This window comes from Thermobia domestica, chromosome 2 (assembly GCF_964235325.1).
Source record: "Thermobia domestica chromosome 2, izTheDome1.hap1.1, whole genome shotgun sequence".
Lineage (NCBI taxonomy): Eukaryota > Metazoa > Arthropoda > Insecta > Zygentoma > Lepismatidae > Thermobia > Thermobia domestica.
The window spans coordinates 514708-541237 of NC_137455.1; the positions used below are offsets into that span (position 1 = coordinate 514708).

Below are 26530 nucleotides of genomic sequence, written 5' to 3' on the forward strand. Positions count from 1 at the left end.
GGCCCACCGCTTATATCTTGGAAATTGCCCAATTTAAACATTTGGTATTATAGTATAGGACCCTAACATATATTACTATAACCTCGTTCCCTTTTAGGGGTACAAAATTGCCAAAAATATAAACGTAAGCAATACGTTGTACCACGTGTTTGGTTTTTGACCTAATTTATTCCATTGGATGAGGTCCTATTACCTTATATCGTTATATGGTAGTGTATAGGGGTCCATTACCTATCATAAGACATAGGTACATTTGTGCACTCCTTTAAATTTTTGGTAGGGGTACATTGGACCACCCCTTCAATTTGGAAATTGCTCAATTTAAACATTTGGTATTATAGTATAGGACCCTAATATGTATCATGATAAATTTGGGTGGTCCACCTCGTTCCCTTTAAGGGGTACAAATTTGCCAAATTTTAGTACAACCACGTGGTTGTTTTTTTGGCACAATTTATCCCCTTGGATGAGGTCCTATTACCTTATATGGTTATATGGTCATGTATATTGGTCCATTCCCTATCATAAGACATGGGTATAATGATCCACCCCGGGAGGGGTACTTTGGCCCACCCCTTTAATTTTGGAAATTGCCCCTTTTACATGTTTGGTATTATAGTATAGAACCCTAATATATATTACTATAAATTTGGGTGGTTCACCACGTTTCCTTTCATGGGTACGAAATTGCCAAATTTTAGTACAACCACGTGTTTGGTCCTTTCATGGGTAAAGAACTACCAAAAATCAAATTTCGGAGGTTATTGACCCCTATTTAGCATGTTATATGGTTTATTACCTTTATATGTTTATGTTCCCTTTTAAATTTGGGAATTATCAAATAACAAAATTCGGTAAACGTTTTCTAGGACCCATTGGTGTTCCTCTTATGGCCAAATATTCAAAATTTAAATGTTATTGACCGGCTTTATTATTGAATAAGTACAGGATTTATTACTTTTTCATAAGACACAGGTGTATTTGTGTACCAATCTTAAATTTTGGAAGGGGTACATTTCTTATTGTCGTATCAATAATTGGTAATTGGATAGTATCTCATTCATTGGGTAAATCATTATGATCACGTGATCAGTTATTGACCTATGATGGGATTAGGAGTCCAGGACATTGGTACATTGAAACTTTGTAGGATAATTTGAGAATGCGTCATTGGTATTGATTATTACAGCCAAATATAAACGTAAGCAATACGATGTACCACGTGATTGACCTTGATGAGGTAGTGTACAGGGATACATAGCTAACCTTATTGAATCTTATGACTCATAGTCTTAAGGGAATACATGCTACAACATTGGCAACGTTATTGTTGATGTAATTTGATTGGTTGATCACTATCTTTCGTGCAATCTGATTGGCTGATCACTATCTTTCGTGCAATCTGATTGGTTGCTGAGTTTCAAATCTTTGCTGCATTCAGTTTTGTTTTAACATTTGAAAAGTTTTTGAATTTTTTTGTTTGCAACTTTGGTTTGACATTTTTTCGTTTGATATTTTTAGTTTAAAAATTTTTGTTTCGAAATTTTTGTTTGAAAACTTTGTTTCAAAATTTTGTTTGAAACTTTTCGTTTGAAATTTTTGTTTGAAAATTTTTTGTTTGAAATTTTTGTTTCAAAATTTTGTTTGAAAATTTTTTGTTTGTAAATTTTTGTTTCAATTTTTTTGTTTAAAATTTTTTCGTTTGAAATTTTTCGTTTCCAAAATTTTTTTTTCTGTTTAAAAATTTTTGTTTGAACAGTTTTGTTTGGAAAATTTTGTTTCAAATTTTTTTGTTTGAAAATTTTTGTTTGAAAATTTTTTGTTTGAAATTTTTGTTTGACATTTTTAAAAGTTTGTGCACTCATTAGTAAAGAACCGGAACTGTTTAGAACTAAAACCTCTGGCAACATTATGGTGCAATAGTACACGTCAGAACATGATGCAACGTCATCAGTTTTGCATCATATATAAGTATCGTTCGAGTTAGTATTCATGATAACATCATCATGGCTACTTGTCTGCAGTTTCTAAACACACGTGATGTGATGAAATCATTTACCAAGATTACTGATTTACAACAGAATGTACCTTATAGAATCTTAGCTAGCCAAACGATCCCTACAAAGTTTGGATTAAGAATCGTAGTGAAGCTTGAAAATGATAAGAATATAATTTTACCAGCAAGATATTTTCCCATGGAAGCATCAAAACAAGAAGAACTGCTGCGTTTCTTAAATACTGGATCTGTATCTTTATGTTACAAAGGATTCTTGGGTCGAAGTCATCAATTTGAATTTAGTACACAGCCAGATTCGTCAGCAATTGTGATGAAATCATGAATTCAAACGTCAGCACATCAGACATAGTTGTATGAATTTGGTTGGTCAGCATGACGTCAGCAACTGTGATGAAACCATGAATTCAAACGTCAGCACATTCCTTTCCAATGACGTGAGCCGTAGTTCTATAAATCAACCAATACAGTGTCATCCCACGAAATCATTTGAGCAAGTGCTTTTCAGGAGGAAAGATGTGTACTTCTAACGATAAAGAGTTCATCTTCGCAAGCTATTATCCAATAAATATATTTCAAACAAAACATGTGATGATTGGTATCAGTGCTAGAACATTTGAACCAGTAATTCGATTGGGCAAAGCAGAACAATTTGGTGTACAACTGACCTGTGAAGAATGGCAAATATTATGTTCACGAATCGACCAAATGAACGATTATTTTCATGATGAGCTAAATGTGACCATAGTCAAATCATTAGGCTCAAATCATGAAGTGGTGCTGCGTACATTCCTCGAAGAGAAGATGGTGCTGTTACGTAAAAAGAGTACATTCCATGTCCCTCGCAACATGGTGTATCTAACACAAACGGAATGGAACAAATTCATCAGCGTATTTCAGTGTGTTAAACATGCAGTGGAAGTGTGCAACAAAACAAGTATATTCCTGAAAAAGTACTATTTTGAAAAATGTGTTATGCATATTGTACAACATGTATCTAGATATTGTGATGGTTGTCAACATCGTTCGTGGGTGCATAACTGTATTGATAAACAGTTTATTTGTGATCAAATGGACATTGAGTTTCCACCAATTGATATCGCAATAGACCTTAAAAGACTTCAATTGGAATTAAAATTATACGCTAAAGACAAACTAGTGCAAGAAGTTCAAAATACATTGTATCGACAATATCCAGAACCACTATCTGGTATGGATGTATGTGGAGTGTAATAAAATGATCCATTTCAATGAATTGTGTTTTTTCATTTCAAGTACAACCCCATATTCTGATGTGTACTATTGCACCAAAATGTTGCCAGAGGTTTTAGTTCTAAACAGTTCCGGTTCTTTACTAATGAGTGCACAAACTTTTAAAAATGTCAAACCAAACTTTGAAACAAAATTTTTGAAACGAAAAAATTTGGAAACGAAAAATTCAAACAAAATTTTAAAACGAAAAAAATTTTCAAACAAAATTTTGAAAAAACAAAATTCGAAACAAAAAAATTTGGAAACGAAAAATTTCAAACGAAAAGTTTCAAACAAAATTTTGAAACAAAGTTTTCAAACAAAAATTTCGAAACAAAAATTTTTAAACTAAAAATATCAAACGAAAAAATGTCAAACCAAAGTTGCAAACAAAAAAATTCAAAAACTTTTCAAATGTTAAAACAAAACTGAATGCAGCAAAGATTTGAAACTCAGCAACTAATCAGATTGCACGAAAGATAGTGATCAGCCAATCAGATTGCACGAAAGATAGTGATCAACCAATCAAATTACATCAACAATAACTTTGCCAGTGTTGTAGCATGTATTCCCTTAAGACTATGAGTCATAAGATTCAATAAGGTTAGCTATGTATCCCTGTACACTACCTCATCAAGGTCAATCACGTGGTACATCGTATTGCTTACGTTTATATTTGGCTGTAATAATCAATACCAATGACGCATTCTCAAATTATCCTACAAAGTTTCAATGTACCAATGTCCTGGACTCCTAATCCCATCATAGGTCAATAACTGATCACGTGATCATAATGATTTACCCAATGAATGAGATACTATCCAATTACCAATTATTGATACGACAATAAGAAATGTACCCCTTCCAAAATTTAAGATTGGTACACAAATACACCTGTGTCTTATGAAAAAGTAATAAATCCTGTACTTATTCAATAATAAAGCCGGTCAATAACATTTAAATTTTGAATATTTGGCCATAAGAGGAACACCAATGGGTCCTAGAAAACGTTTACCGAATTTTATTTGATAATTCCCAAATTTAAAAGGGAACATAAACATATAAAGGTAATAAACCATATAACATGCTAAATAGGGGTCAATAACCTCCGAAATTTGATTTTTGGTAGTTCTTTACCCATGAAAGGGAACGATGTGGACCATCCAAATTTATAGTGGTACATATTGAAGACCTGTACGAAGATACCAAATGCTTATATTAAACAATTTCTAAAACCGAGTGGATGAGCCAAGATACCCCCTCCCAAAAATTTTAAAGGGTGCGTCAATGTACCCATGTCTTATGATAGGAAATAAACCCATATACATGACCATATAAGGTAACAGAATCCCATCAAAGGGAAGAAATTGGGCCAAAAACAAAACGCATGGTACAACATATTGCTTATGTTTATATTTTAGTAATTTTTACCCATGAAAGGGAACAAGATGGACCACCCAAATTTATCATGATACATGTTGAGGTCATGTACTATGATACCGAATGCTTAAATTGGAAAATTTCCAAAATTTAAGGGGATATGGAATGGACCCCTATTCATGATCATATAACCATATAAGGTAATAGGACCTCATCCAAGGGGATAAATTGAACCAAAACCAAACACGTGGTTGTACTAAAATTTGGCAATTTCGTACCCATGAAAGGAAACGTGGTGAACCACCCAAATTTATAGTAATATATATTAGGGTTCTATACTATAATACCAAACATGTAAAAGGGGCAATTTCCAAAATTAAAGGGGTGGGCCAAAGTACCCCTCCCGGGGTGGATCATTATACCCATGTCTTATGATAGGGAATGGACCAATATACATGACCATATAACCATATAAGGTAATAGGACCTCATCCAAGGGGATAAATTGTGCCAAAAAAACAACCACGTGGTTGTACTAAAATTTGGCAAATTTGTACCCCTTAAAGGGAACGAGGTGGACCACCCAAATTTATCATGATACATATTAGGGTCCTATACTATAATACCAAATGTTTAAATTGAGCAATTTCCAAATTGAAGGGGTGGTCCAATGTACCCCTACCAAAAATTTAAAGGAGTGCACAAATGTACCTATGTCTTATGATAGGTAATGGACCCCTATACACTACCATATAACGATATAAGGTAATAGGACCTCATCCAATGGAATAAATTAGGTCAAAAACCAAACACGTGGTACAACGTATTGCTTACGTTTATATTTTTGGCAATTTTGTACCCCTAAAAGGGAACGAGGTTATAGTAATATATGTTAGGGTCCTATACTATAATACCAAATGTTTAAATTGGGCAATTTCCAAGATATAAGCGGTGGGCCAAGGTACCCCTCCTGGGGTGCACAAATGTACCTATGTCTTATGATATGGAATAGACCCCTATACATAACCAAATAACCATATAAGGTAATAGGACCTCATCCAAGGCGATAAATTGGGTCAAAAGACCAAACACGTGGTTGTACTAAAATTTGACAATTTTGTACCCCTAAAAGGAACGAGGTGGACCACCCAAATTTATCGTGATACATACTAGGGTTCTATACTATTATACCAAATGTTTAAATTGGGCAATTTCTAAAATTGAAGGGGTGGGCCAAGGTACCCCTCCCGGGGGTGCACCAATATACCCATGTCTTATGAAAGGTAATAGACTCCTGTATACGCTCATATAAACATATAAGGTAATAGGACCTCATCCAAGGGAATAAATTAGGTCGAAAACCAAACACGTGGTACTACGTATTGCTTACGTTTATATTTTTTGGCAATTTGGTACCCCTAGAAGGGAATGAGGTGGACCATCCAAATTTATCATAATACATATTAGGGTTCTGTACTATAATACCAAATGTTTAAATTGGTCAATTTTTAAAATTTAAGGGGTGGGCCAAGGTACCCCTCCCAAATTTTTCAAGGGGTGCATTAATGTACCCATGTCTTATGAAAGGGAATGGACCCCTGTATACGCCCATATAACCATATAGGGTAATAACACCTCATCAAAGGGGATAAATTAGGTCAAAAACCCCCGAAATTTGAATTTTTGGCAATTTTTTACCCATGAAAGGGAACGACATAGACACCCAATACTGATAGAGGTACATACTATGGTCCTAGGCTACCATACCAAATTTTTAGATTTGGCAATTTCCAAAATTTAAGGGGGGTGGTCCTATGTACCCCTGCCAAAATTTAGGGGGTGGGCCATGGTACCCCTGCCAAAATTTAGAGGGGGTGGTCCTATGTACCCCTAGGTCATTGACCCCGGCCAGGGACCATGGGTCCTGAGGCAGGGACCCAGGGGCCAAAAAGTGTCCTAAAGTGCTGCCATTACTACTTATACAATTCCAGCGATGATTTCGTTTCACAATCACTTAAACATCTGCTTGTAGTTACTTCTGTCACCGCGTTTTTGATTATCGCAGGCGCCTTCTGTACTCGAATACCTGTTCTCTGTGCTAATTCCTGCCAACCGAATGGATACGTGATAGGGAAGAGGCAATGAGATAGAGAGTGGTTGCGTGTGTATGCAGATGAACCTGTCGGAGCAGTTCGAACAGCAAAAAACAAAGATAACGGAATTCAGAGGAACACCGTTCATCAGGAGACAACGAAAGAGGTTTTGTTCCCATCACTCACAACATTCGAAGATGGAAAGAATTCATGCGCACAACACGCTGGCTATAATCACAATAATAACAATAAGAATAAAAACATGTTGATTTGAACATCCAACATACTAACTGATTTGTAAGCGATGGAAAACATTTTGCTGAACTTGTAAGAAAGAAACGTTGTGTTGTAACCAGAAAGTGCCGGTCCCAGAGATATGACATCCAAAGTAAATGAACCTCTTGTTTTGACCTTGTCACGGAGGGTAAAATGGCTTCCGTATTTACATGTAATAGTTGAGATTACATAATCACTAGAACATTTAAAACTATGTAAAAGTATTAATGCCAGAAATTCGAATTTCTAAAGGTGAGAACTTTGTTTCATCAATCATTACTGGAGAAAGAAACTTCTCGCAACAGTCACCTGTTAATTTGTGTTTGTTGTCATTTGTGTTTGTTATCATAGTTAGAGGGCTTGAGTATCTCGATGTAATTTTTCAAGGAATCGGTGTTGTTTAAAAAAAAAAAAGTTTTTTGTAGTTTTTTTCTAAAGTCGATGCTTTTCTTTAAATTGTCTTTTAAATAAAAATGTTTAAAAAACTGTTTAATTTCCAAAATTCATGTTTTTTAATATGTGTATTTGTCTCCTGCCGCTTCTTGAAGTTTACTCCGGATACAGTGTATTTTTGGGCGAATGGGGTGTAAATTTTCTGCTGATTTGTGTAACTATTAATTCCAAACAAGCTGATAAGCAATCAAAACAAACTCGCCTTCTCCGAACCTCTTTGCCTCAGCAGAAGGACAAAACAGGTCGTCGCTAATCTTGACAGCGAGGGAATGTTTTTTAAATGACGCAGCATAGTGTAAAATTTAAATTTGTACTCCAGTTGTCTTGATGGAGGCCGCGGTGGCTTAGTAGTACAGCATTCATCTCTGATGCATGATCACTTGTTCGACCCCAGATCGAACCAAGTGAGCTTTGTGGTTCACAAACACCACGCGGGTGAGTTTTCTCAGGGTTCTCCCGTTTCCTCCCACTTTCTTCATTCCACCATTTCATTCATTTCTCATCATCACCGTCTTCTTAGCCTAACCGGCTTAACCGTGGGACGTAAAACTTAAAGATTTCATTTTTTCCAGTTCTCTTGCACTTGATGTTGAGAAGACATCGCTATTCCTTTTCCCAACAATTACCGCGGTACCAATATTACCATTTTTAATTTTTATCTTTAAAAGAAGTATTAATTAATATTTATGTACTAAAATTTTGATGTTTTATTTCATAAGCTTTGCTTTTTATACACTTAAATTTGATTTAAACTACTTACTGAGCGAAACCAGTCACTGAGAGTGTCTGATGAAGCCAGTGGGTAGTTGGCGAAACAGTTACACGTACAGTTTTTACAATTAACGTATTGTTTTGCTCAGCGAGTATTTAAAATAATATGTTGATATTAGTCGTATTTAAAAAATTGAAATTCTAGATATAAGAATCATTAGTTATAATTTCCATTATTATTTTGTAACAACCCGTGCTTACGGTTTTTTTCTCATTGCGCAACAAATTCATTTTTGATACAGTCCCGCGACGGACGACATAGCAGGCGTCGTGGAACTGAAGGCCCATGGTCGCCATTGAGGTATGTCCTCAAAACAGATAACGCATTCCCAGTTCTTAATGTAGGGAGCCTGTACCCCAAGGAATCGAATATATTTAAAATGGAACTACTATTAGATCTAATAGAAAATCAAGATTATCGAAATGTAATTAAATCTCCAAATAGTATTGAACCTGTAATGAAATTAGTTAACACTGTACATGCATATACATAACATAAACATACATATACAAATATAGATATACATACATAATAGCACATTATCTGTACACATTGTTTCCCTATATTTTATTCCTGGTTTTATCCGATTTCTTCCATTTATCCAGTAATAAGTAGATAACTATACGGCTCTTATTATGCAATTACATAGGCCGCCTCTAATTAAGCTGTAAATAAAATATGTAAGTATATGCTATCATTCGTTATTGTAATTGTTTCAATACAGTTCCTTATGCTTATTATGCAACTGGAAATAGAGTTATTTAATTATGACAGCTGACAAATATGACTTGAATGTTATTGTTTAGGTATTATTAGCTTTCGTAGACACATTTTCCAATTATGCTTCATAGTTTCATTCTCATTAATCATACATATATATCCGTACAATAGACTCATTTAATTGTGTACTATAATCATTAATAATATGCATAGAATATATTTTATTTCATTAATTCTCATCGAAGCTGGGCTTTTAAATCAATAAGACTAAATTACAGTACCTTACGACCATTACCAAATAATTACCTATCAGCTGTACGAGCACAATCCTGTGAAAATATCCAGTCATAAAACGATAGTATAAGGAAATCCACAAATGTAGCATATATTAGAACTTCGAGAATCTTCATTCTAACCATTTACCTCATTAACATGGATACGCCTTGTCTCCAGTGGGAAGTTATGATTATAATATTTGAATGACATTTGCCAACTTGTGATCAGATAACGGGTCATCATTCACTTGAAATTTTGACGAAATTAAAATAAGATTCAATTCATATAGGAAAACATCGGATTTTGTCAATGAGAACCCGGAGTGGGTTCACGTATTAGTACTTCATTTCTTTAATTTTCATCTCGCTTAGATAACATTCTAAATAAACTTTAAGTATAATTATCGTTCTACTTTTCACTTCAAATCGTAATATATTTGAAAAATCCTCCACACTTTTTCAGTTGCACAATTTACTATTTGAAACAACGTTTTGTTTCAAGCCAAGAACTTTTTCTTAACAGTTTTACAAATTATGTCACTTTTTTTAGTTTGTTTATTTAACAAAAGAATAATTTATAAAATCTATTTTATTTACTTTCTCCTTTTTGTATATTGAAATTTTATGGTGCAGAATTTGACCCTGTTCACCAACAAATTAAACAATTATGAACCAATATTTAACTTTTGTAATGTCCTCGCAAAACGCGGGGCATTACAGTTTACCGGTGGAGCCTTAAAAATTTTATCGTAAGATAAAATTTTGAATATATCTTAACCTAAATATTAACATTTTACGGCGCACAATTTCTGTTGATTTTCGTGACTATATAAGGTCCAATTAATTTTTTCCTGAATTTACATAATTATTTTCGAAACTTAAAATGTGTTATTTTACTATTTTCTTAACATGGTAATAGCCAATAAAGAACTTTAATAATCAATTGGTAGTTCGATTAACAAAATTCTCAATAGTAACGATGAATAATCTCCAAAACCAGATGAAACTCTAACAATAAATATATTACAATATAAGTTCAAATATGAGTTTCCAATTATCTTTATCCTGTGTTTCTAAAAGATTCCTTCTTGTCTAGCATTTTCTTTTGGCATTTCTTACTTCTAATAAACTGCAGATATATGCGTCCCATTGATTTCATGATCATCCAGTTTTGTTTCTTTCTTTTAGTTTTCCGATGGTCTTGATATTTCCTTAGAGCTTTTGTCGTGAGTCGACCTTCCATCCGTTTGGGAAGATTCATGTGCTCATCCATACGTTTCTTCTTTACTTCTTTCCAACATTTCTGGATATCTACAATTTCATTATTCGATTGTCGTCTCCATGTGGTTTTTCTTCCATCAGTCATCTTTCTAATACATTTCTTTTTTCTCCTTTTCCAACCAAACCAAATTCTATTTCTCGTTAGTTGAAGCTTGGGAAAGACATCTGTACATTTCATTTCTGTAGTCCCAGTGTCGCTATCTCTATGTTCCAGTTCATTATTTGACGTATTATTTTCTTGACCTGTTTCTTCCATTTCACATTCCTTTTCCTTCACGTGACATCTTTCATTCATTACCAACTTACTTTCAGTCACAGATGTGGTTTCACTACAATCTTCTGTTTCGTCTTCTCTGCTACATTCTTCTATTTCCACTTCTTTAATTTCTTTCTTATCTTCTTTCTCACGACCTTCAATTTCGTTTTCTTTGACTTCCGTTTCTTTTATTCTGGTTTGGATTTCTTCAACTTTATTAGCTTTCCCGTTGTCAATCCCAACATATTTTAGAATATCTATTCCTCGTTTTCCTGGACATTCTTTAGGAGTTTCTCCTTTTAACCTCACAATCGATTGGTTTGTAATTTCTCTAAATTCTTTTAGAGTTTCGGCATTTTCTCCTTTAAAATCTTGTGCAAAATTCTGAACGTCACCTCGTAATTGGAAGAGTTCTTTCAAAATTAAATCAAATTTATCTTCTATTGTTAAATTCGGTTTTGTATTTTCCGTCACTGACTTTTCTCCATCTTCTTCATTCAAATTTCTCTCATTCGGATTGTTTACCAATTCACATTGTTCATCACTATCATTGACAGAGTCCTTTCTCTTATTCACTATACGTTACATTATTAAAATCATCAAATAACCCATTTGGGTTCCCACTAACATTAGAATCCGATGCTTACAAATTTTCTAATCTAACTTGTATCCTAAAAGACCACTATATTTCTTTTCAGAAATTTAGACACATCAATTCCCCAGGTCTAAGACTCCGAACATTCTGCAGTCGAATCTCTCTCAACACAAGATACAGATTATTTTCGACCTTCCATGATTCTTCTTGGAAGAATTTACCTCTGGCGCCTTCTGGTAAATAACTGCCAAGATTCATGCTCCTCAAGTTAGTATGACAAACTTCTTATACTGCAGCAAGAGAGACTCAACTTTATATATCCTGATGCTGGATGTCGCCAAATTTGTAACAACCCGTGATTACGGTTTTTTTCTCATTGCGCAACAAATTCATTTTTGATACAGTCCCGCGACGGACGACATGGCAGGCGTCGTGGAACTGAAGGCCCATGGTCGCCATTGAGGTATGTCCTCAAAACAGATAACGCATTCCCAGTTCTTAATGTAGGGAGCCTGTACCCCAAGGAATCGAATATATTTAAAATGGAACTACTATTAGATCTAATAGAAAATCAAGATTATCGAAATGTAATTAAATCTCCAAATAGTATTGAACCTGTAATGAAATTAGTTAACACTGTACATGCATATACATAACATAAACATACATATACAAATATAGATATACATACATAATAGCACATTATCTGTACACATTGTTTCCCTATATTTTATTCCTGGTTTTATCCGATTTCTTCCATTTATCCAGTAATAAGTAGATAACTATACGGCTCTTATTATGCAATTACATAGGCCGCCTCTAATTAAGCTGTAAATAAAATATGTAAGTATATGCTATCATTCGTTATTGTAATTGTTTCAATACAGTTCCTTATGCTTATTATGCAACTGGAAATAGAGTTATTTAATTATGACAGCTGACAAATATGACTTGAATATTATTGTTTAGGTATTATTAGCTTTCGTAGACACATTTTCCAATTATGCTTCATAGTTTCATTCTCATTAATCATACATATATATCCGTACAATAGACTCATTTAATTGTGTACTATAATCATTAATAATATGCATAGAATATATTTTATTTCATTAATTCTCATCGAAGCTGGGCTTTTAAATCAATAAGACTAAATTACAGTACCTTACGACCATTACCAAATAATTACCTATCAGCTGTACGAGCACAATCCTGTGAAAATATCCAGTCATAAAACGATAGTATAAGGAAATCCACAAATGTAGCATATATTAGAACTTCGAGAATCTTCATTCTAACCATTTACCTCATTAACATGGATACGCCTTGTCTCCAGTGGGAAGTTATGATTATAATATTTGAATGACATTTGCCAACTTGTGATCAGATAACGGGTCATCATTCACTTGAAGTTTTGACGAAATTAAAATAAGATTCAATTCATATAGGAAAACATCGGATTTTGTCAATGAGAACCCGGAGTGGGTTCACGTATTAGTACTTCATTTCTTTAATTTTCATCTCGCTTAGATAACATTCTAAATAAACTTTAAGTATAATTATCGTTCTACTTTTCACTTCAAATCGTAATATATTTGAAAAATCCTCCACACTTTTTCAGTTGCACAATTTACTATTTGAAACAACGTTTTGTTTCAAGCCAAGAACTTTTTCTTAACAGTTTTACAAATTATGTCACTTTTTTTAGTTTGTTTATTTAACAAAAGAATAATTTATAAAATCTATTTTATTTACTTTCTCCTTTTTGTATATTGAAATTTTATGGTGCAGAATTTGACCCTGTTCACCAACAAATTAAACAATTATGAACCAATATTTAACTTTTGTAATGTCCTCGCAAAACGCGGGGCATTACAATTTTATTTAAAAGTCGGAGGAGGTTGTGAATATATATGTCGTTATCACACTAGCACTCTGATGCTTCTCCCATATAGACTGTATTTGCCATTAGATTCTTTATTAATATGAAATTATTTTCTGAATACAGTAACTACCCATTCAATTCCAACATTATTTTACAACTCCGACTGAAACTGTTCATTTAAATTTACTATTACTTGCAGTAAAAGATCCCGTAGAAATGCGACGTTAGATTTCAGAGTAGAACAAAGAGAACTTGAAGAGGTCGATCATTTCAAGTATCTAACGAGAGACGCTTACTGTACCAAAGAGATCAGGTCAAGAATTTCCATAGCTAAAGAAGCATTCAACAAGAAAAGATCACTCTTAACTAACAGGCTCAATATTGGACTTAAGAAGAAATTAAAGGAAATGAAATCTTTGAGTTTGACGTCCCACGGTTATGCCGGTTAGGTTAAAGGAGACGGTGATGATGAGAAATGAATGAAATGGTGGAATAAAGAAAGTGGGAGGAAACGGGAGAACCCCGAGAAAACCCACGAGCACGGTGTTTGTCCACCACAAAGTCCATACGGCGCGAGCTCGGATCGAACCAGGGACCCCAAGCACCGAAGGTGAACGGTCTACCACTGAGCCACCGCGCACCCGACTTAAGAAGAAGTTGGTCAAGTGCTATATAAGGAGCATTGGACTGTATTGTTCAGAGACTTGGACATTACGAAAGTTAGAGAACACATATTTAGGGAGCTTCGAAATGTGGTGTTGGAGGAAGATGGAGAAGTTAAAATGGACAGACAGAGTAAAAAACAAAGATGTTTTAAAACGGATAGTAGAGAAGAGGACACTTCTAGCCACCATCCTTCGTAGAAAGGCCAATTGGATTGGATAAATCTTGCAAAGAAATTGTCTTCTTCATACCTCCATACAAGGAAAGATGGAAGGGAAGCGAGGAATAGGAAGAAGAAGAACACAAGTGATCGATGAGAAGAAAATATCGGGAGTTAAATGAAGAAGATGAAATCAAGAAACATTGAAGAAAATTAAGAGAAAAAAATCCTCATTAGTCTCAGGTCCTGGCAAATGACAGAATACTTAGTAATAATAATAATAATAATAATAATAATAATAATAATAATAATAATAATAATAATAATAATAATAATAATAATAATAATAATAATAATAATACACTAAAAGGAGTTATCTCACTAGTACAGGTAAATGTAATAAAGTTTTTTTTATTATATAGATCTATTATGAAATTTATAATTAATTCCTTATTTGTACTCGTATTGAGTACATTCTATATCTTTGAGTGCGGGGTAGGGCGTTAGTGGTGGGGAGAGAAAAACCAAAATTTTCCTCAGACTACATGCATGAATGTGTTTTGCTCTTCTATCAGCTTATCTGGAATGAACCATAATGTTTGTTGATCCTCTAAAAATTTGAATGATGCGCTGCCTCCTTTTGATAACAAACATTTGGTCCTTTCAAAGGTTGAACCAACAGACGAGAGATGGACGTCCTCATCCTCACTGTATCTCAATTTATTAAATGAGGCTGAGGGTTAGGAAAAATACCCTTCTGTGCAACAGAGACTCTTTATCGCCAAACGTAAGGAGGCGTGACCTACACTCACGAAGAGAAAAGAGGAACCTCAATAATCTCTTCCCCCTGGCTATTCACTTCTTCGTAATTTCCTGTTACCACATTTCATCAACGTTTTTTTCATTCTTTGTTATTTCTTGTTTCGGCTGTGGAATGATAACGTAATCCAGAAAGAAGAAATGCTTTCTTTCGCATGTGCATGGCGTCATCCACCGAAAGCTAAGTGGAAGTAGATCGTCGCAGCGCCCGGGGCTCCCCAACAACCTCCTTCGCTTAACAAACTTTCTTTTTCCACGATTTCAAGGCCAGTTGGAAGATGGACTCTCATCAAGAGATTCGGCGAAGGGTTACTCGTGGCTATTGACGTACTGATGTGACATTATCTTTGGGAAGAAGCTGTGTTTGTTGGAGAAGAAAGTGAATTTGAGTGTGGGATCTGTTTGGATATTTCTTTGACAAATAGCCAAAGGATAAACCATGACAAATAAGGTATTTCATTTTCTTCATTCATTGTTACGGGCATATTCAATGCATTTCTTGTTTTCAAGTGTCAAGCGCGAAAGTAGTTTACTACGATAATGACTAGAGACTTGTAGTATCGCCAGTATCGCCCATGAGACGAGACATTATTCGTCTCGTCTCGTCTCGAGAAAGACACGACAATGGTAACGAGAAGAGTCGTAACGAGAAATACTTTTTAAAAAAAATTCGAGACGAGACTAGAAGCATGATAATTCTTGTCTCGTTTTCGAGATCATAATCAAGAGGAGATGAGAAATTTAAGTAGTCTCGTGCGCAACACTAGTTTACTCAAGTCTTACAACACTACATCATGCCAAACATTATTTTAATTTCACACAATCTCTGATTTAAAAACCATAAATTGAAAAAGTGATTGTACGAACAGAATGAAGAACATGTATGAATGTTTAAGGATACGCAGGTCATTATTCAATATACTCTAATAATAAATATCTTTTAATTATTGTTATACTAGACTTTTCATAGACCTCTTCCTCGTGTGACGCAGAAAAATTCTGGTAACTTTCACATGAAATTAACAAAACTATCAGAGCATAAATTTGTACATAAATTTACAAAAAAAAAAATAAACTTTAAAAATTTGGAGACGAGACTATGTTTTATAAAATGTACGAGACTAGAAGAGAAAACAAACTTATTTCTAATCTGTCTAATGTAAAGGGAACAATAGAAACTGGATGTTTTGATCTAAAAACATGGAAAGTAGATAAACAGGCTTTAAAATATACGTCTTAATTATAAACATAAACATTCGAAAATTCAAATTAATTCATTGCGATCAGTGCTCAAATAATTTAGAGATATTATAGAGATACCTGTCCCCTGTTTGTAAAAAGTGTCTTTCTTTATAGAAAATAGAATTGCGTTGTTTCCATCCATATCTAATAAATTAATTAATTACGGTACAGTTAGTGACAAAAGTACGTAAACTCCTCACCAAGGTCCGTCGCAACACCATTAGGTAAGCTCCAATATTTTCGTTGCTATCACAAACCCCTAGACAGATGCAACCCAATTTACACGTTCCTTTTCAAGCAGTTGGTAACCTTGCGGATCACTAAAATAGGCTTTTCCTGTGCAATTGATACTCGATAAAAATTTTCCACTTTAAGATCCGAGCGTTTTGTCCTGAGTGCCGTATGTCAAAGACATTATAACTCGTTGTGTGCGAAAGGTATTATTTCAACACATACTGTGTGATCATACATAAATAGAAAATGGTTAAAATTAACTAAAAATATTAAATCAGAAACAATTGAAGCAAATATTTTTCTAGATCTTTGACTCCATTCATGGCTCTACTCCAATTCCCTGTCATTCCAACTTCTATTTCTTTCTCCTTAGGAGAAGATTTTCCTTATCGCGGTTATGGGGTAGGTTTAGCTAAATGAGATACATGCTTAAAGAAAGTAAATGATTATGCAATTCTTGATGGAATGATAATATGGAAAGAAATTATACAACAAGACAAAGCCTACGGATACAATGTTGACCACCACAAAATTACGTGCACTGGAATCGAACCAGGGACCTCTCGCACCAGAGCAAGTGCTTTACTAATGAGTCACCATGTCCCTAACTTTATCTATAAAGTACAATGTAATGCCTTTGCCTACACGGTCTCCAGTAGTTTATTTCCTCAAATGCGGGAGTGGAAATTAGAAATGTTAAGCAGCGTGTTCCACCAGAAATTAAGGGCATTGACTGCCTTTTCATAAAGGTAAGCTCACTTGTTTCTCTCGCTACGTTTCAAGCCAAGAAATACCGTCTTTTTGGTCCGTCGAGATTTCCATGATCGACGACCGAAACGTTTCAATCGTGATGCGATTGGGTTTCCGTGTGGATAGTGATAATGAGCACCCGGTGGCCAGCTCCTGGCGAGAAACCATCAAAGCATCCTCACATGTTCATTTCCCACTTGATTGAATTCTCTTCAAATTACAGGCTGCAAGGAAACGGCCACAGCGATGACCTGTGGGGCCTTCTATTAACAGCAATTGGTAGCTACACAGCGGTTTCGTGATGTGGAAAACCAATACAACTGCACCGCACTCTGGAATTATCATAAATTACAAATTCCCATAAATCCTTTTAAGAACAGGGGTTACTGACTCAGCTATTTCGATCTTCACTTTTATTTGATGTATTGAAAACTGCTTTTGGTCAAAAACAAACAAAGTTCATCATATAATTGTCTGATATTGTTTTATCTATTTCCTTGAACTAACATAACAAAGATTTCTACGTTAGTGGTGTTCAACCTGGGATAGCGGAAGGCATCTGACCCTCCGAGTGAATGTTTCTTTATATGAAGTTCAAGTTGGACAAAAGGACTTAATGAAAGAACGATGCAAGTCCACTATTTTTGCAGTGTATATTGAATCTGCCGTTTTGTAGATGGTGAAATTAATGAAAAACTATGCTTGATCATGTAGTTTTTAGAGTCTGCAAAGAAAATGTATGCTGGAACGTATATTTGGCCGAAAAGCATTTGTAGCAACAACGAATACAGTCTATTCACTTGAGAAGGGTAATAAATTAATTAGAGAATGAAATTCTAAAATTCGTGAATAGTTGAGGATAATTCAGCTTTCCACGCGGCTATAGAAACTTGCGTACACGTGGTTCGTGTTCGATTCCCAGCGGGAGAACATTGAACGTATTTCGGTGGTTCGGATTCTGACTTAAAGTGTAGATACATGTGTCATATAGCTTCGATATGAAGAAAGAAAAAAAAAACAACTTTAATACGAAAGCATAAAAATATTGGACCATCCTAGAATCTGTTTTGTGGCTTTAAAAGGTTTAGTTTCCCTGCTGCCTATTTTTAGTTCCTTTTTACTCTGTTTTAATTATTGTTTACTGTACACGGTAACTTGAATCAAGAAATACCAAGCAGTTCAGTAGGTGATGGCATTGAAACTTTGTTTTAATTGAGAGAATATTAATTTGAACTACAAAGAAACTGAAAAGTTAATAATTTACCTTAAATATACAAAGAACAATACTTCTAATCAAGGAAGGAGAAGATTAGAAGTAAGAACCATTGAGCATTTAGAGGGGGGGACATGATAGATGAAATTAAGGGCTACATCTATGATTTCCTCTATGACTCATAAACATGGACATTAGGCAAAAGCGATGAAAAAGCATGGAGACTTTCAAAAAGTGCGTATGAAGAAGAATGGAGAAAATTGGCTGGATTAATTGGAAAGCGAATTACCAAGTATTAGAAACGGTAGGAGTGAAAAGAACAATATTAGACGTAATTCAAATGAGGAAGAGAACTGGGTAGGTGACTGGCTGAAATGGAACTGAATAATGTGTAGCACAGTGGTTCTCAACCTTTTTTGGATGACTACGTACTTTACTGAACATCCAGGACATCGCGACACACTTGTTTGATATTTTTATTATAAATAATAATAATAATAATAATAATAATAATAATAATAATAATAATAATAATAATAGTAGTAGTAGTAGTAGTAGTAGTAGTAGTAGTAGTAGTAGTAATAACAATAATAGTAATAGTAATAATAATAATAATAATAACTATTATAATAGTGAAAGCAATTAGTTCTTATAATGACTGTATATTAAGAATTATCGGCACCGATGGAGCTGTTCACTGATACAGTCTCTCTCAATTTTAGCTAATTATTATTAAATTCTAAAATTTCGCGACACATCGCTTGAGAACCACTGGTGTACCGTGCTAAAAGTATGATGGGAGGAAGAGGGAGGGATGAAAGAGGCTACAATGATGAAACATATAAAACAGAAAACTTCTACTTGAAGACGAAGTCAGCCGAAGACCGTGATGCATTGAAGCTTCTCCCTTTGGAATAAGTTGCCTGTCAATAATGGTAGAGTTCCTATATTGATGATTATGATCATGTGGGAAGTTGTAGATAGACAACCTGCTTTCATAGCACCTGTGGAGGGCGATATTTAACAAATGGAAGCACCGCATTTTAGTTTTGAGTTGTGGGGTCTACACTTAATAGTATTTGGGTTACATAAGTTTTACATATTAAAATTGTGTATAAATGACATGTACAGTTAGTGGCAAGAAACCTTGTACTTAGACTTTTTTTGCAGCTGCTATTACCACTATAGCAGCGGTATGTTGAAGTACAAAAGGCATATGCTGATTTTAAGGTTATTTAGCTGAAGTTTATCCAGTTTTTTAAAATTATATTTAAATTTAATTAGTAATGGAGGAGAGGTATGGGAATTTTAAATTTATAAAAAATTAGTCTTTTAACAAAACTTAATTTGATATAATAATTTAAAGATTAGACATAATCTTTATTTATTTACCATTATTATTAATGGAAGTATTTAGGTTTTATAGAGCAATACTTTTTTGAGCCCCAACCAGGGAAGTGATTAGCTGTTTTTATGTAATAATACTTCATATTTTTAGTCTGAAAAGAAAAGACAAGTAAATATTTGCAGTTTGTGTTACTTACCCTACTGGAAAGTTGAAATATTTGAAGTTATGGTGAACATTTTTATTATTATTATTATTGTTGGTGGAGCACTAGTAACTGAGATTTATTATATTGGCATAATGACATTAGATTTTCGTTATTATTAACACACTTTTTAAAAATATATATAATAATCTTATGAAATATTTACATACTTAAATTAACACTTTATATTTTCTATATATATACTATGTGATCAAAAGTATCCGGACACCTCCAAAAACATACGTTTTTCATATTAGGTGCATTCTGCTGCCACCTACTGCCAGCTACTCATTATCAGCGACCTCAGTAGTCATTATACATCGTGAGAAAGCAGAATGGGGCGCTCCACGGAACTCACGGACTTCGAACGTGGTCAGGTGATTGGGTGTCCCTTTTGTCAGAAGTCTGTACGCGAGATTTCTACACTCCTAAACATCTCTAGGTCCGCTGTGTCTGATGTGATAGTGAAGTAGAAACGTGAAGGGACACGTACAGCACAAAAGGACTTCGGCTGTTGACTGACAGAGACCGCCGACAGTTGAAGAGGGTCGTTAAGTCTAATAGGCAGACATCTATCCAGACCATCACACAGGAATTCCAAACTGCATCAGGATCCATCCAAGTACTATGAAAGTTAGGCGTGAGGTGAGAAAACTTGCATTTCATGGTCGTGCGACTGCTCATAAGCCACACATCACGCAGGTAAATGCCAAACGACGCCTCGCTTGATGTAAGGAGCGTAAACATTGGATTATTGAACAGTGAAAAAACGTTGTGTGGAGTGATGAATCACGGTACACAATGTGGCGATCCGATGGCAGGGTGTAGGTATGGCGAATGCCCGGTGAACATCTGTCAGCGTGTGTAGTGCCAAGAGTAAAATGGTGTTATGGTGTGGTCGTGTTTTTCCTGGAGGGGGCTTGCACCCCTTGTTGTTTTGCGTGGCACTCTCACAGCGCAGGCCTACATTGATGTTTTAAGCACCTTCTTGCTTCCCACTGTTAAAGAGCAATTTGGGGATGGCAATTGCATCTTTCAACACGATCGAGCACCTGTTCATACTGCACGGATTGTGGCGGAGTAGTTACACGACCATAACATCCCTCTAATGGACTGGCCTGCACAGAGTCCTGACTTGAATTCTATAGAACACCTTTGGGATGTTTTGGAACTCCGACTTCGTGCCAGGCCTCACCGACCTACATCGATACCTCTCATCAGTTCAGCACTCCGTGAAGAATGGGCCATTGCCATCTGCCATTCCCCAAGAAACCTTCCAGCACCTGATTGAAAGTATGCCTGCGAGAGTGGAAACTGTCATTAAGACTAAGAGTGGGCCAACACCATATTGAATTCCAGCAGTACCGATGAAGGGCGCCCCGAACTTGTAAGTCATTTTCAGCCAGGTGTCCGGATACTTTTGATCACATAGTGTGTGATCATATATATATATATATATATATATATATATATATATATATATATATATATATATATATATATATATATATATATGTGTGTGTGTGTGTGTGTGTGTGTATGTGTCTTCAACACACATTTAAACTGGCGCAGCATTATGGGTAAAGAAGCAATAGGTTCACTTGCTATCGAGGTTGTGAAATTTTTGTGAAAGGTGTGGAAAGCTACTCTAACTACCAAGTTTTGTAGAGTTTTGCTAAACATTTTATGAGAATTGAAACAATAGGAGAGAATCATATCGAAAGCAGTGATTTCAACTTGAATTTCATTTTTAGACTTGGGTTGCTGTACTAGACTAGGCATCCTCATTATATTGAGGCAGCAACAGTGGACTAACAGATGTCCAGTCAGAATGCTGTTTCTACCAAAAAAAAAATCCGTTCATGCTCTTCTGTTCATCTAAGTTTTGTATCATATTTAATACACATTTTTTTTTCATTTCTCTATGCAGATAACTCTTAGCATTACAGCTATAAATGATATGTTAATTACTATGCTCCTTAGTAGAGATGTCTCATGCAATGCTATTAGTTATCATTCCTTCAATACGAAAATATAATTATAATACTAAATATTTATCAACATAAATTAATTAAATTAAACACAAATTAAATATTAATATGCAAATGTGCACTCATCTGCATTTTAATATGCAGATGAAGAGCTAAGAGCACTTAGCACACTACCTACCACACAATATTCTACATTTAAAATTAATTTACAAAGCTTTTCCTGGAAGTGAATCTTCTCTTCTCCTTCGTCTCTCCTCTCCTCTTCTAGCAATACAACAAACAAATATTCCAAACTGCAATCCATTTGTGAGTTCATCTCATATCATTAAATCTCTCTCTCTCTCCCTCTGTTTGTGTGATACATATAGAAGTAGAAGCAAGTGCCTATGCATCGACCATGGATGGTGTTTCTAAGGGTCAAAGGCTACGGCTGGATCACTGTTGGAAAAAGATTTTGACAATTACTCCTTCCATTTGCATGAAGTTGGTTTGACCCCAAGAGGTTAGATTTCCAGAGCAAGTCGTGACTCAGCTTGGCGCGTTTCCGGCTTTGTTGTGTAAGAACTCTTTTACTTTGTAGTGTGGGACGTTGAGTCACAGGAAAGACGAGAAATAACAAAACAAATGAGATACGAAATTAAATGCGAAGAACAAAAAAATAGTTCCGTTGTCGTTGTTTTTTTATCCACAATCACTTTTTGCTGTTAATTTCATCTTCTTTTCCCTTCCCGAACTCTAACTGTTTTTATCGTCAACGTTAGCCATTGTCAAGGTCTGTGATTCGTGGGAAATTGGCTGATTGGCTGGCAACAGTGGAAGAAGGAAGCGAGCGAAGAAGTTCTCGTGTAACAACGTTAGTTTACAACTCCACCGGCTCCTTCGTTGGATGAACCGGTCTTTTTCGCTCTCAGTTGTTGTTGGTTGTTGTTTTTGTTGTTGTCCTGTGTGTGTTGCCTCAGTTGTGGTGATGGCCCCCGACAGACGGCTCTGGATGTTACTGGAGAATGCCACAGACGTAAGTACCATGTTTGTAGTTGTCGTCGCTGCTTCCTTCTTCCTGTGTTTACATTCGTTCATAATACATTTAATTCATAATTATTAAGTCGAATTGATTGGAAATACGTCACTGTGACGTGAACGATGAAAGAATGATGAATAACAGTCGTATCGTGAGGAGGATTCGAAGCCGCGACAGACAGTTCTTGTGACTCCAGCCTAATGCAAAAGAAGAAAAAAGAAATCTTTGAGTTTAACATCCCATTATTATACCCGTGAGGCTAGGACAGACGATGATAAAGCAAGTGCATGATTATGATAGAATTTGTTGAGTGAAAATGTGGGAGGAAACGAGAATACCCCCGATGTTGTCCACCACAAACTTACTTGGCCGGGGATCGAACCAGGACACCACCCACCAGAGGTAAGCGCTCTACCACTGAGCCACCGTGCCTCCCGCAGCCTAATGCGTCAGACCGCGCAGTCATGACACCAAGCAATACGTTTTGGAATTCATTCAATTATTTTTGTAGGGGCGGAGCCTACTCAAAGTCACTCTTCTGATTACAATCCTCCAAAAAGAAGGGGGGGTGAATGGGGCAGATGTAGCATCATTTTAGGTTTTGCTTGGCAGAGGAGGGGGTGTAAGACTTCCCGATATAGGTTGAATTTCAAGGAAAAAATATATGTAATGTTGTGTAGACTGAAAGTATTTGAGAACAAGATCCTGAGACGAATATTCGGACCCAAGAGGAACAGGAATGGTGAATGGCGGAAAGTTCATAACGAGGAACTACATAATTTATACGATTTACCCAACATTGTTAGGATCATAAAGTTTAGGAGGCTCAGTTAGGCAGGTCATGTTGCCAGGATGGAAGAAAGTAGGAACACTTTCAAAGTCTTAACAGGAAGACCAAAAAGACTTAGGCGCAAATGGGAGGCAATATTGAGATGAATCTCGCAGAAATAGGAATACAAATAGGAACTGAATCCAGTTGACTAAGGACAGAATTCAATGGAGAGCTTTTGTGAACGCGGCATTGAACCTTCGGGTTCCATAGGCCATAGAGTTAGTTAGTTAATGTTGTGGGAGAGAACCCTCGCTTTTACGTAATTTTCAGATACAGAAACAGAAAGTCTTCTTTTACCTCAATGTTTAAGTAACCTCTTCATAACGAACAATAATCATTATCTGTTCAAACGTATTTACGACAGAAAAAACTTTTTCGAACTTGAATATAGGGCCTAAATCTTTAATTCATCCCTTCAACTGATCCAGCAGTTACAAGGACATTTTGGTTAGAAGTTATTGTCCACAGAATTACATGGCAAAGAAAAACTTGCAGACTTTATTCCAAGAAATTAACTAACAATCATCATTGCTGCATTGGATCATTTCGGTATTTGATAGCAATGGTGCACCTTCTCTTTGGGTTACTTCCAATACAGTCAAGGAAGCGAATTAATGAACTTTTACAAAGGTATGACTGGTAATTGTAAAGAGAATAATCACATTCTCGTATAAACATATCCTCCAGAGATACTTTGTTTCTTTACTGAGGAACATTTTCTCCTCAGTCCCTCACTATCTCGACTACTTTAGTTCAATATCAGCTTATATTTACATTTATAACAATGTGTGATGCATACAATCACCATCAGAGCTATGAGGAACTTCTCTGCAGTGGACACCTCTCGTTTATGGTCAAATAATCATCTCCCATCGGGTTATTAAGAGTTTTTCATGTAAAGCTTAGGGGGAACAATTGCCTCCTGCTACCACAAAGGACGTCCCTGTTAGGAAAGGTCTTTTCCACCACAATTTATACATTCTTTACTTAATTTGTTAATTCAATTTTTTATTCATTAACCAGTAGAACAATTTTGAAAGCTCGCGCCTGGATTTGATGCTCGTCTAAATGTCTCTCTTCTGTTATTTACCATTTATCAAGTTATACCAGTAAGTCTATCAGACGAGTGGCATATCCACGAGAGCTTTAACAGGAACTGTCAGATCTAAATTGTTATACATCTGTCAAAATTATTACAATATTATCTCTTAGATTTCAGCTAACGACACTGTAGCAGATCTTGCGTCTTCTAGAATTGATAACTAGCTTCGCAGTTTCAGTGACCCTAACACTGTTAGTACGATTTGCAATATTTGCATTTACCCTTCAGATGTCTTCTCTCCCGCAATCTTTGATATCTTCTCCACCTTTCGCATATACGATATTTCTCGATAAGAAATCCAACTTCTCACGTTTGAAGCGAATGATGTTAACGATAATCCAGCTCCTTAATACAATGCTACCATCTTTTAATACGTATGGCGGTTTTTTTTCATAACTTCGAGTTTGAAAATAACGTGATCAACTGGGATTTTTTCCAAATTTCTTCAGAGGAAAATGCTTTGCCGGTGAGATGATAGGTCTGAGCAGAGGCGTACGTACAGGGTCGACCGGGTCCGGATCTTCCTAAAACGTTGTAATTCTAACAAATAATATACTTATGTTTTGTCTGCGCCAATGGCGCACTCACGGAAGACCCGCCCAGTTAGCACTTCCGATTTTGGTCCCCTACAAAAATAAAGAAAAGAAAAGAAAGGAAAAGAAAGAAAAAGAAAAAATGTGAGTTTGCACCTGCGTGTAAGTGAGATAACGTTCCACATTTGTAAATGGCCACACATGAATTTTCACTACTACTAGGTTCATAGTTAATCTAGATTTCTATTGTCCCCTCAGCCATATTATGGTTTCATTCAAATGAGTTCAAAAAGTACTAATTTCTTTGATGAATACCGTTACCACTGAAGAATTAGAACATATTTTACGAAGAATTGGTCGCATTGAATAGTGATGCGAACGAACGTTGTTAATATCCTGAAATGCACACATTTTTTCTTATTTCTTGGCTCCTTCTTGAAATGTTACTTGTTATTACATGTGACGTTCCAAAATTAATAAAAAAAAAAGTAGATTTAAACTCTTGAACGTCGCCCTATAGATACAGATTGATCCAATAATTTTGGGGAGGTAGACGCTCGTTTATTCTCCAAAATGGAGCGTATATCAAACCGCGTATATGCACGTTCTTTTATAAATTTAAGGTTTATATACTAAACTATAAAGATATTAGTTGGGTATACGACCAATACATTCCTAGATTAATAATGTATTGTCTAATTTATTTTTGATATCTCTCAGTGGAGAACGGTAGTTTCTCTGTAATCATTTCTCGTGTGGAAGGTGAGATAGTGCAGTATTGAACGGTTGTAATGTATGTATCGTTCTTGTATAATGGTCTGTGCACCTGCCTCGAACATAGTTAGGAGCCAAGTAGTCCTGTTCTTCATAGTCTAGATATTGCATGATCATCATTATCATATGTATTCTGCCATTATTGGCAGGCTACTTGCTGCAACTGAGAAGCTTCCATGCTCAACGGTCTTCCACTAACCTCTTTGTCTTCACATACCATTTTTTTGTTTTGGTACTGTCTCCTTCGCCCCTCCCTCTCTTTCCTGCCACTATACCCTTTAAAACGTTCCTCATGATACAGTTCCTTCTTAGCCAATGTCCCAAGCACTTTCTCTTCCTCTTCTTAACACATCTAAAATTGTTCTTTTCTACCCCATCATTTCTAACGCACTCTCATTC

The 26530-nt window shown here is 35.4% G+C and overlaps 1 protein-coding gene across 3 annotated transcripts in view; it reads left to right on the forward strand.

Moving 5' to 3' along the window:
- Rhp (GTP-Rho-binding protein rhophilin) overlaps nt 1-26530 on the forward strand; it is a 390041-nt gene that overhangs the window by 88061 nt on the left and 275450 nt on the right. The window contains exon 1 of one of the 3 annotated variants that reach the window (XM_081738089.1): nt 15210-15343. The exons of 1 other annotated variant lie outside the window; for it this stretch is intronic. In XM_081738089.1, coding sequence (XP_081594215.1) covers nt 15332-15343 — 12 coding nt within the window. In that variant the 5' untranslated portion in view covers nt 15210-15331. Of the gene's footprint in view, nt 1-15209; nt 15344-22740; nt 22888-26530 lie in introns of those variants that run through there. One more of the 3 variants, XM_081738074.1, reaches the window with a different exon arrangement.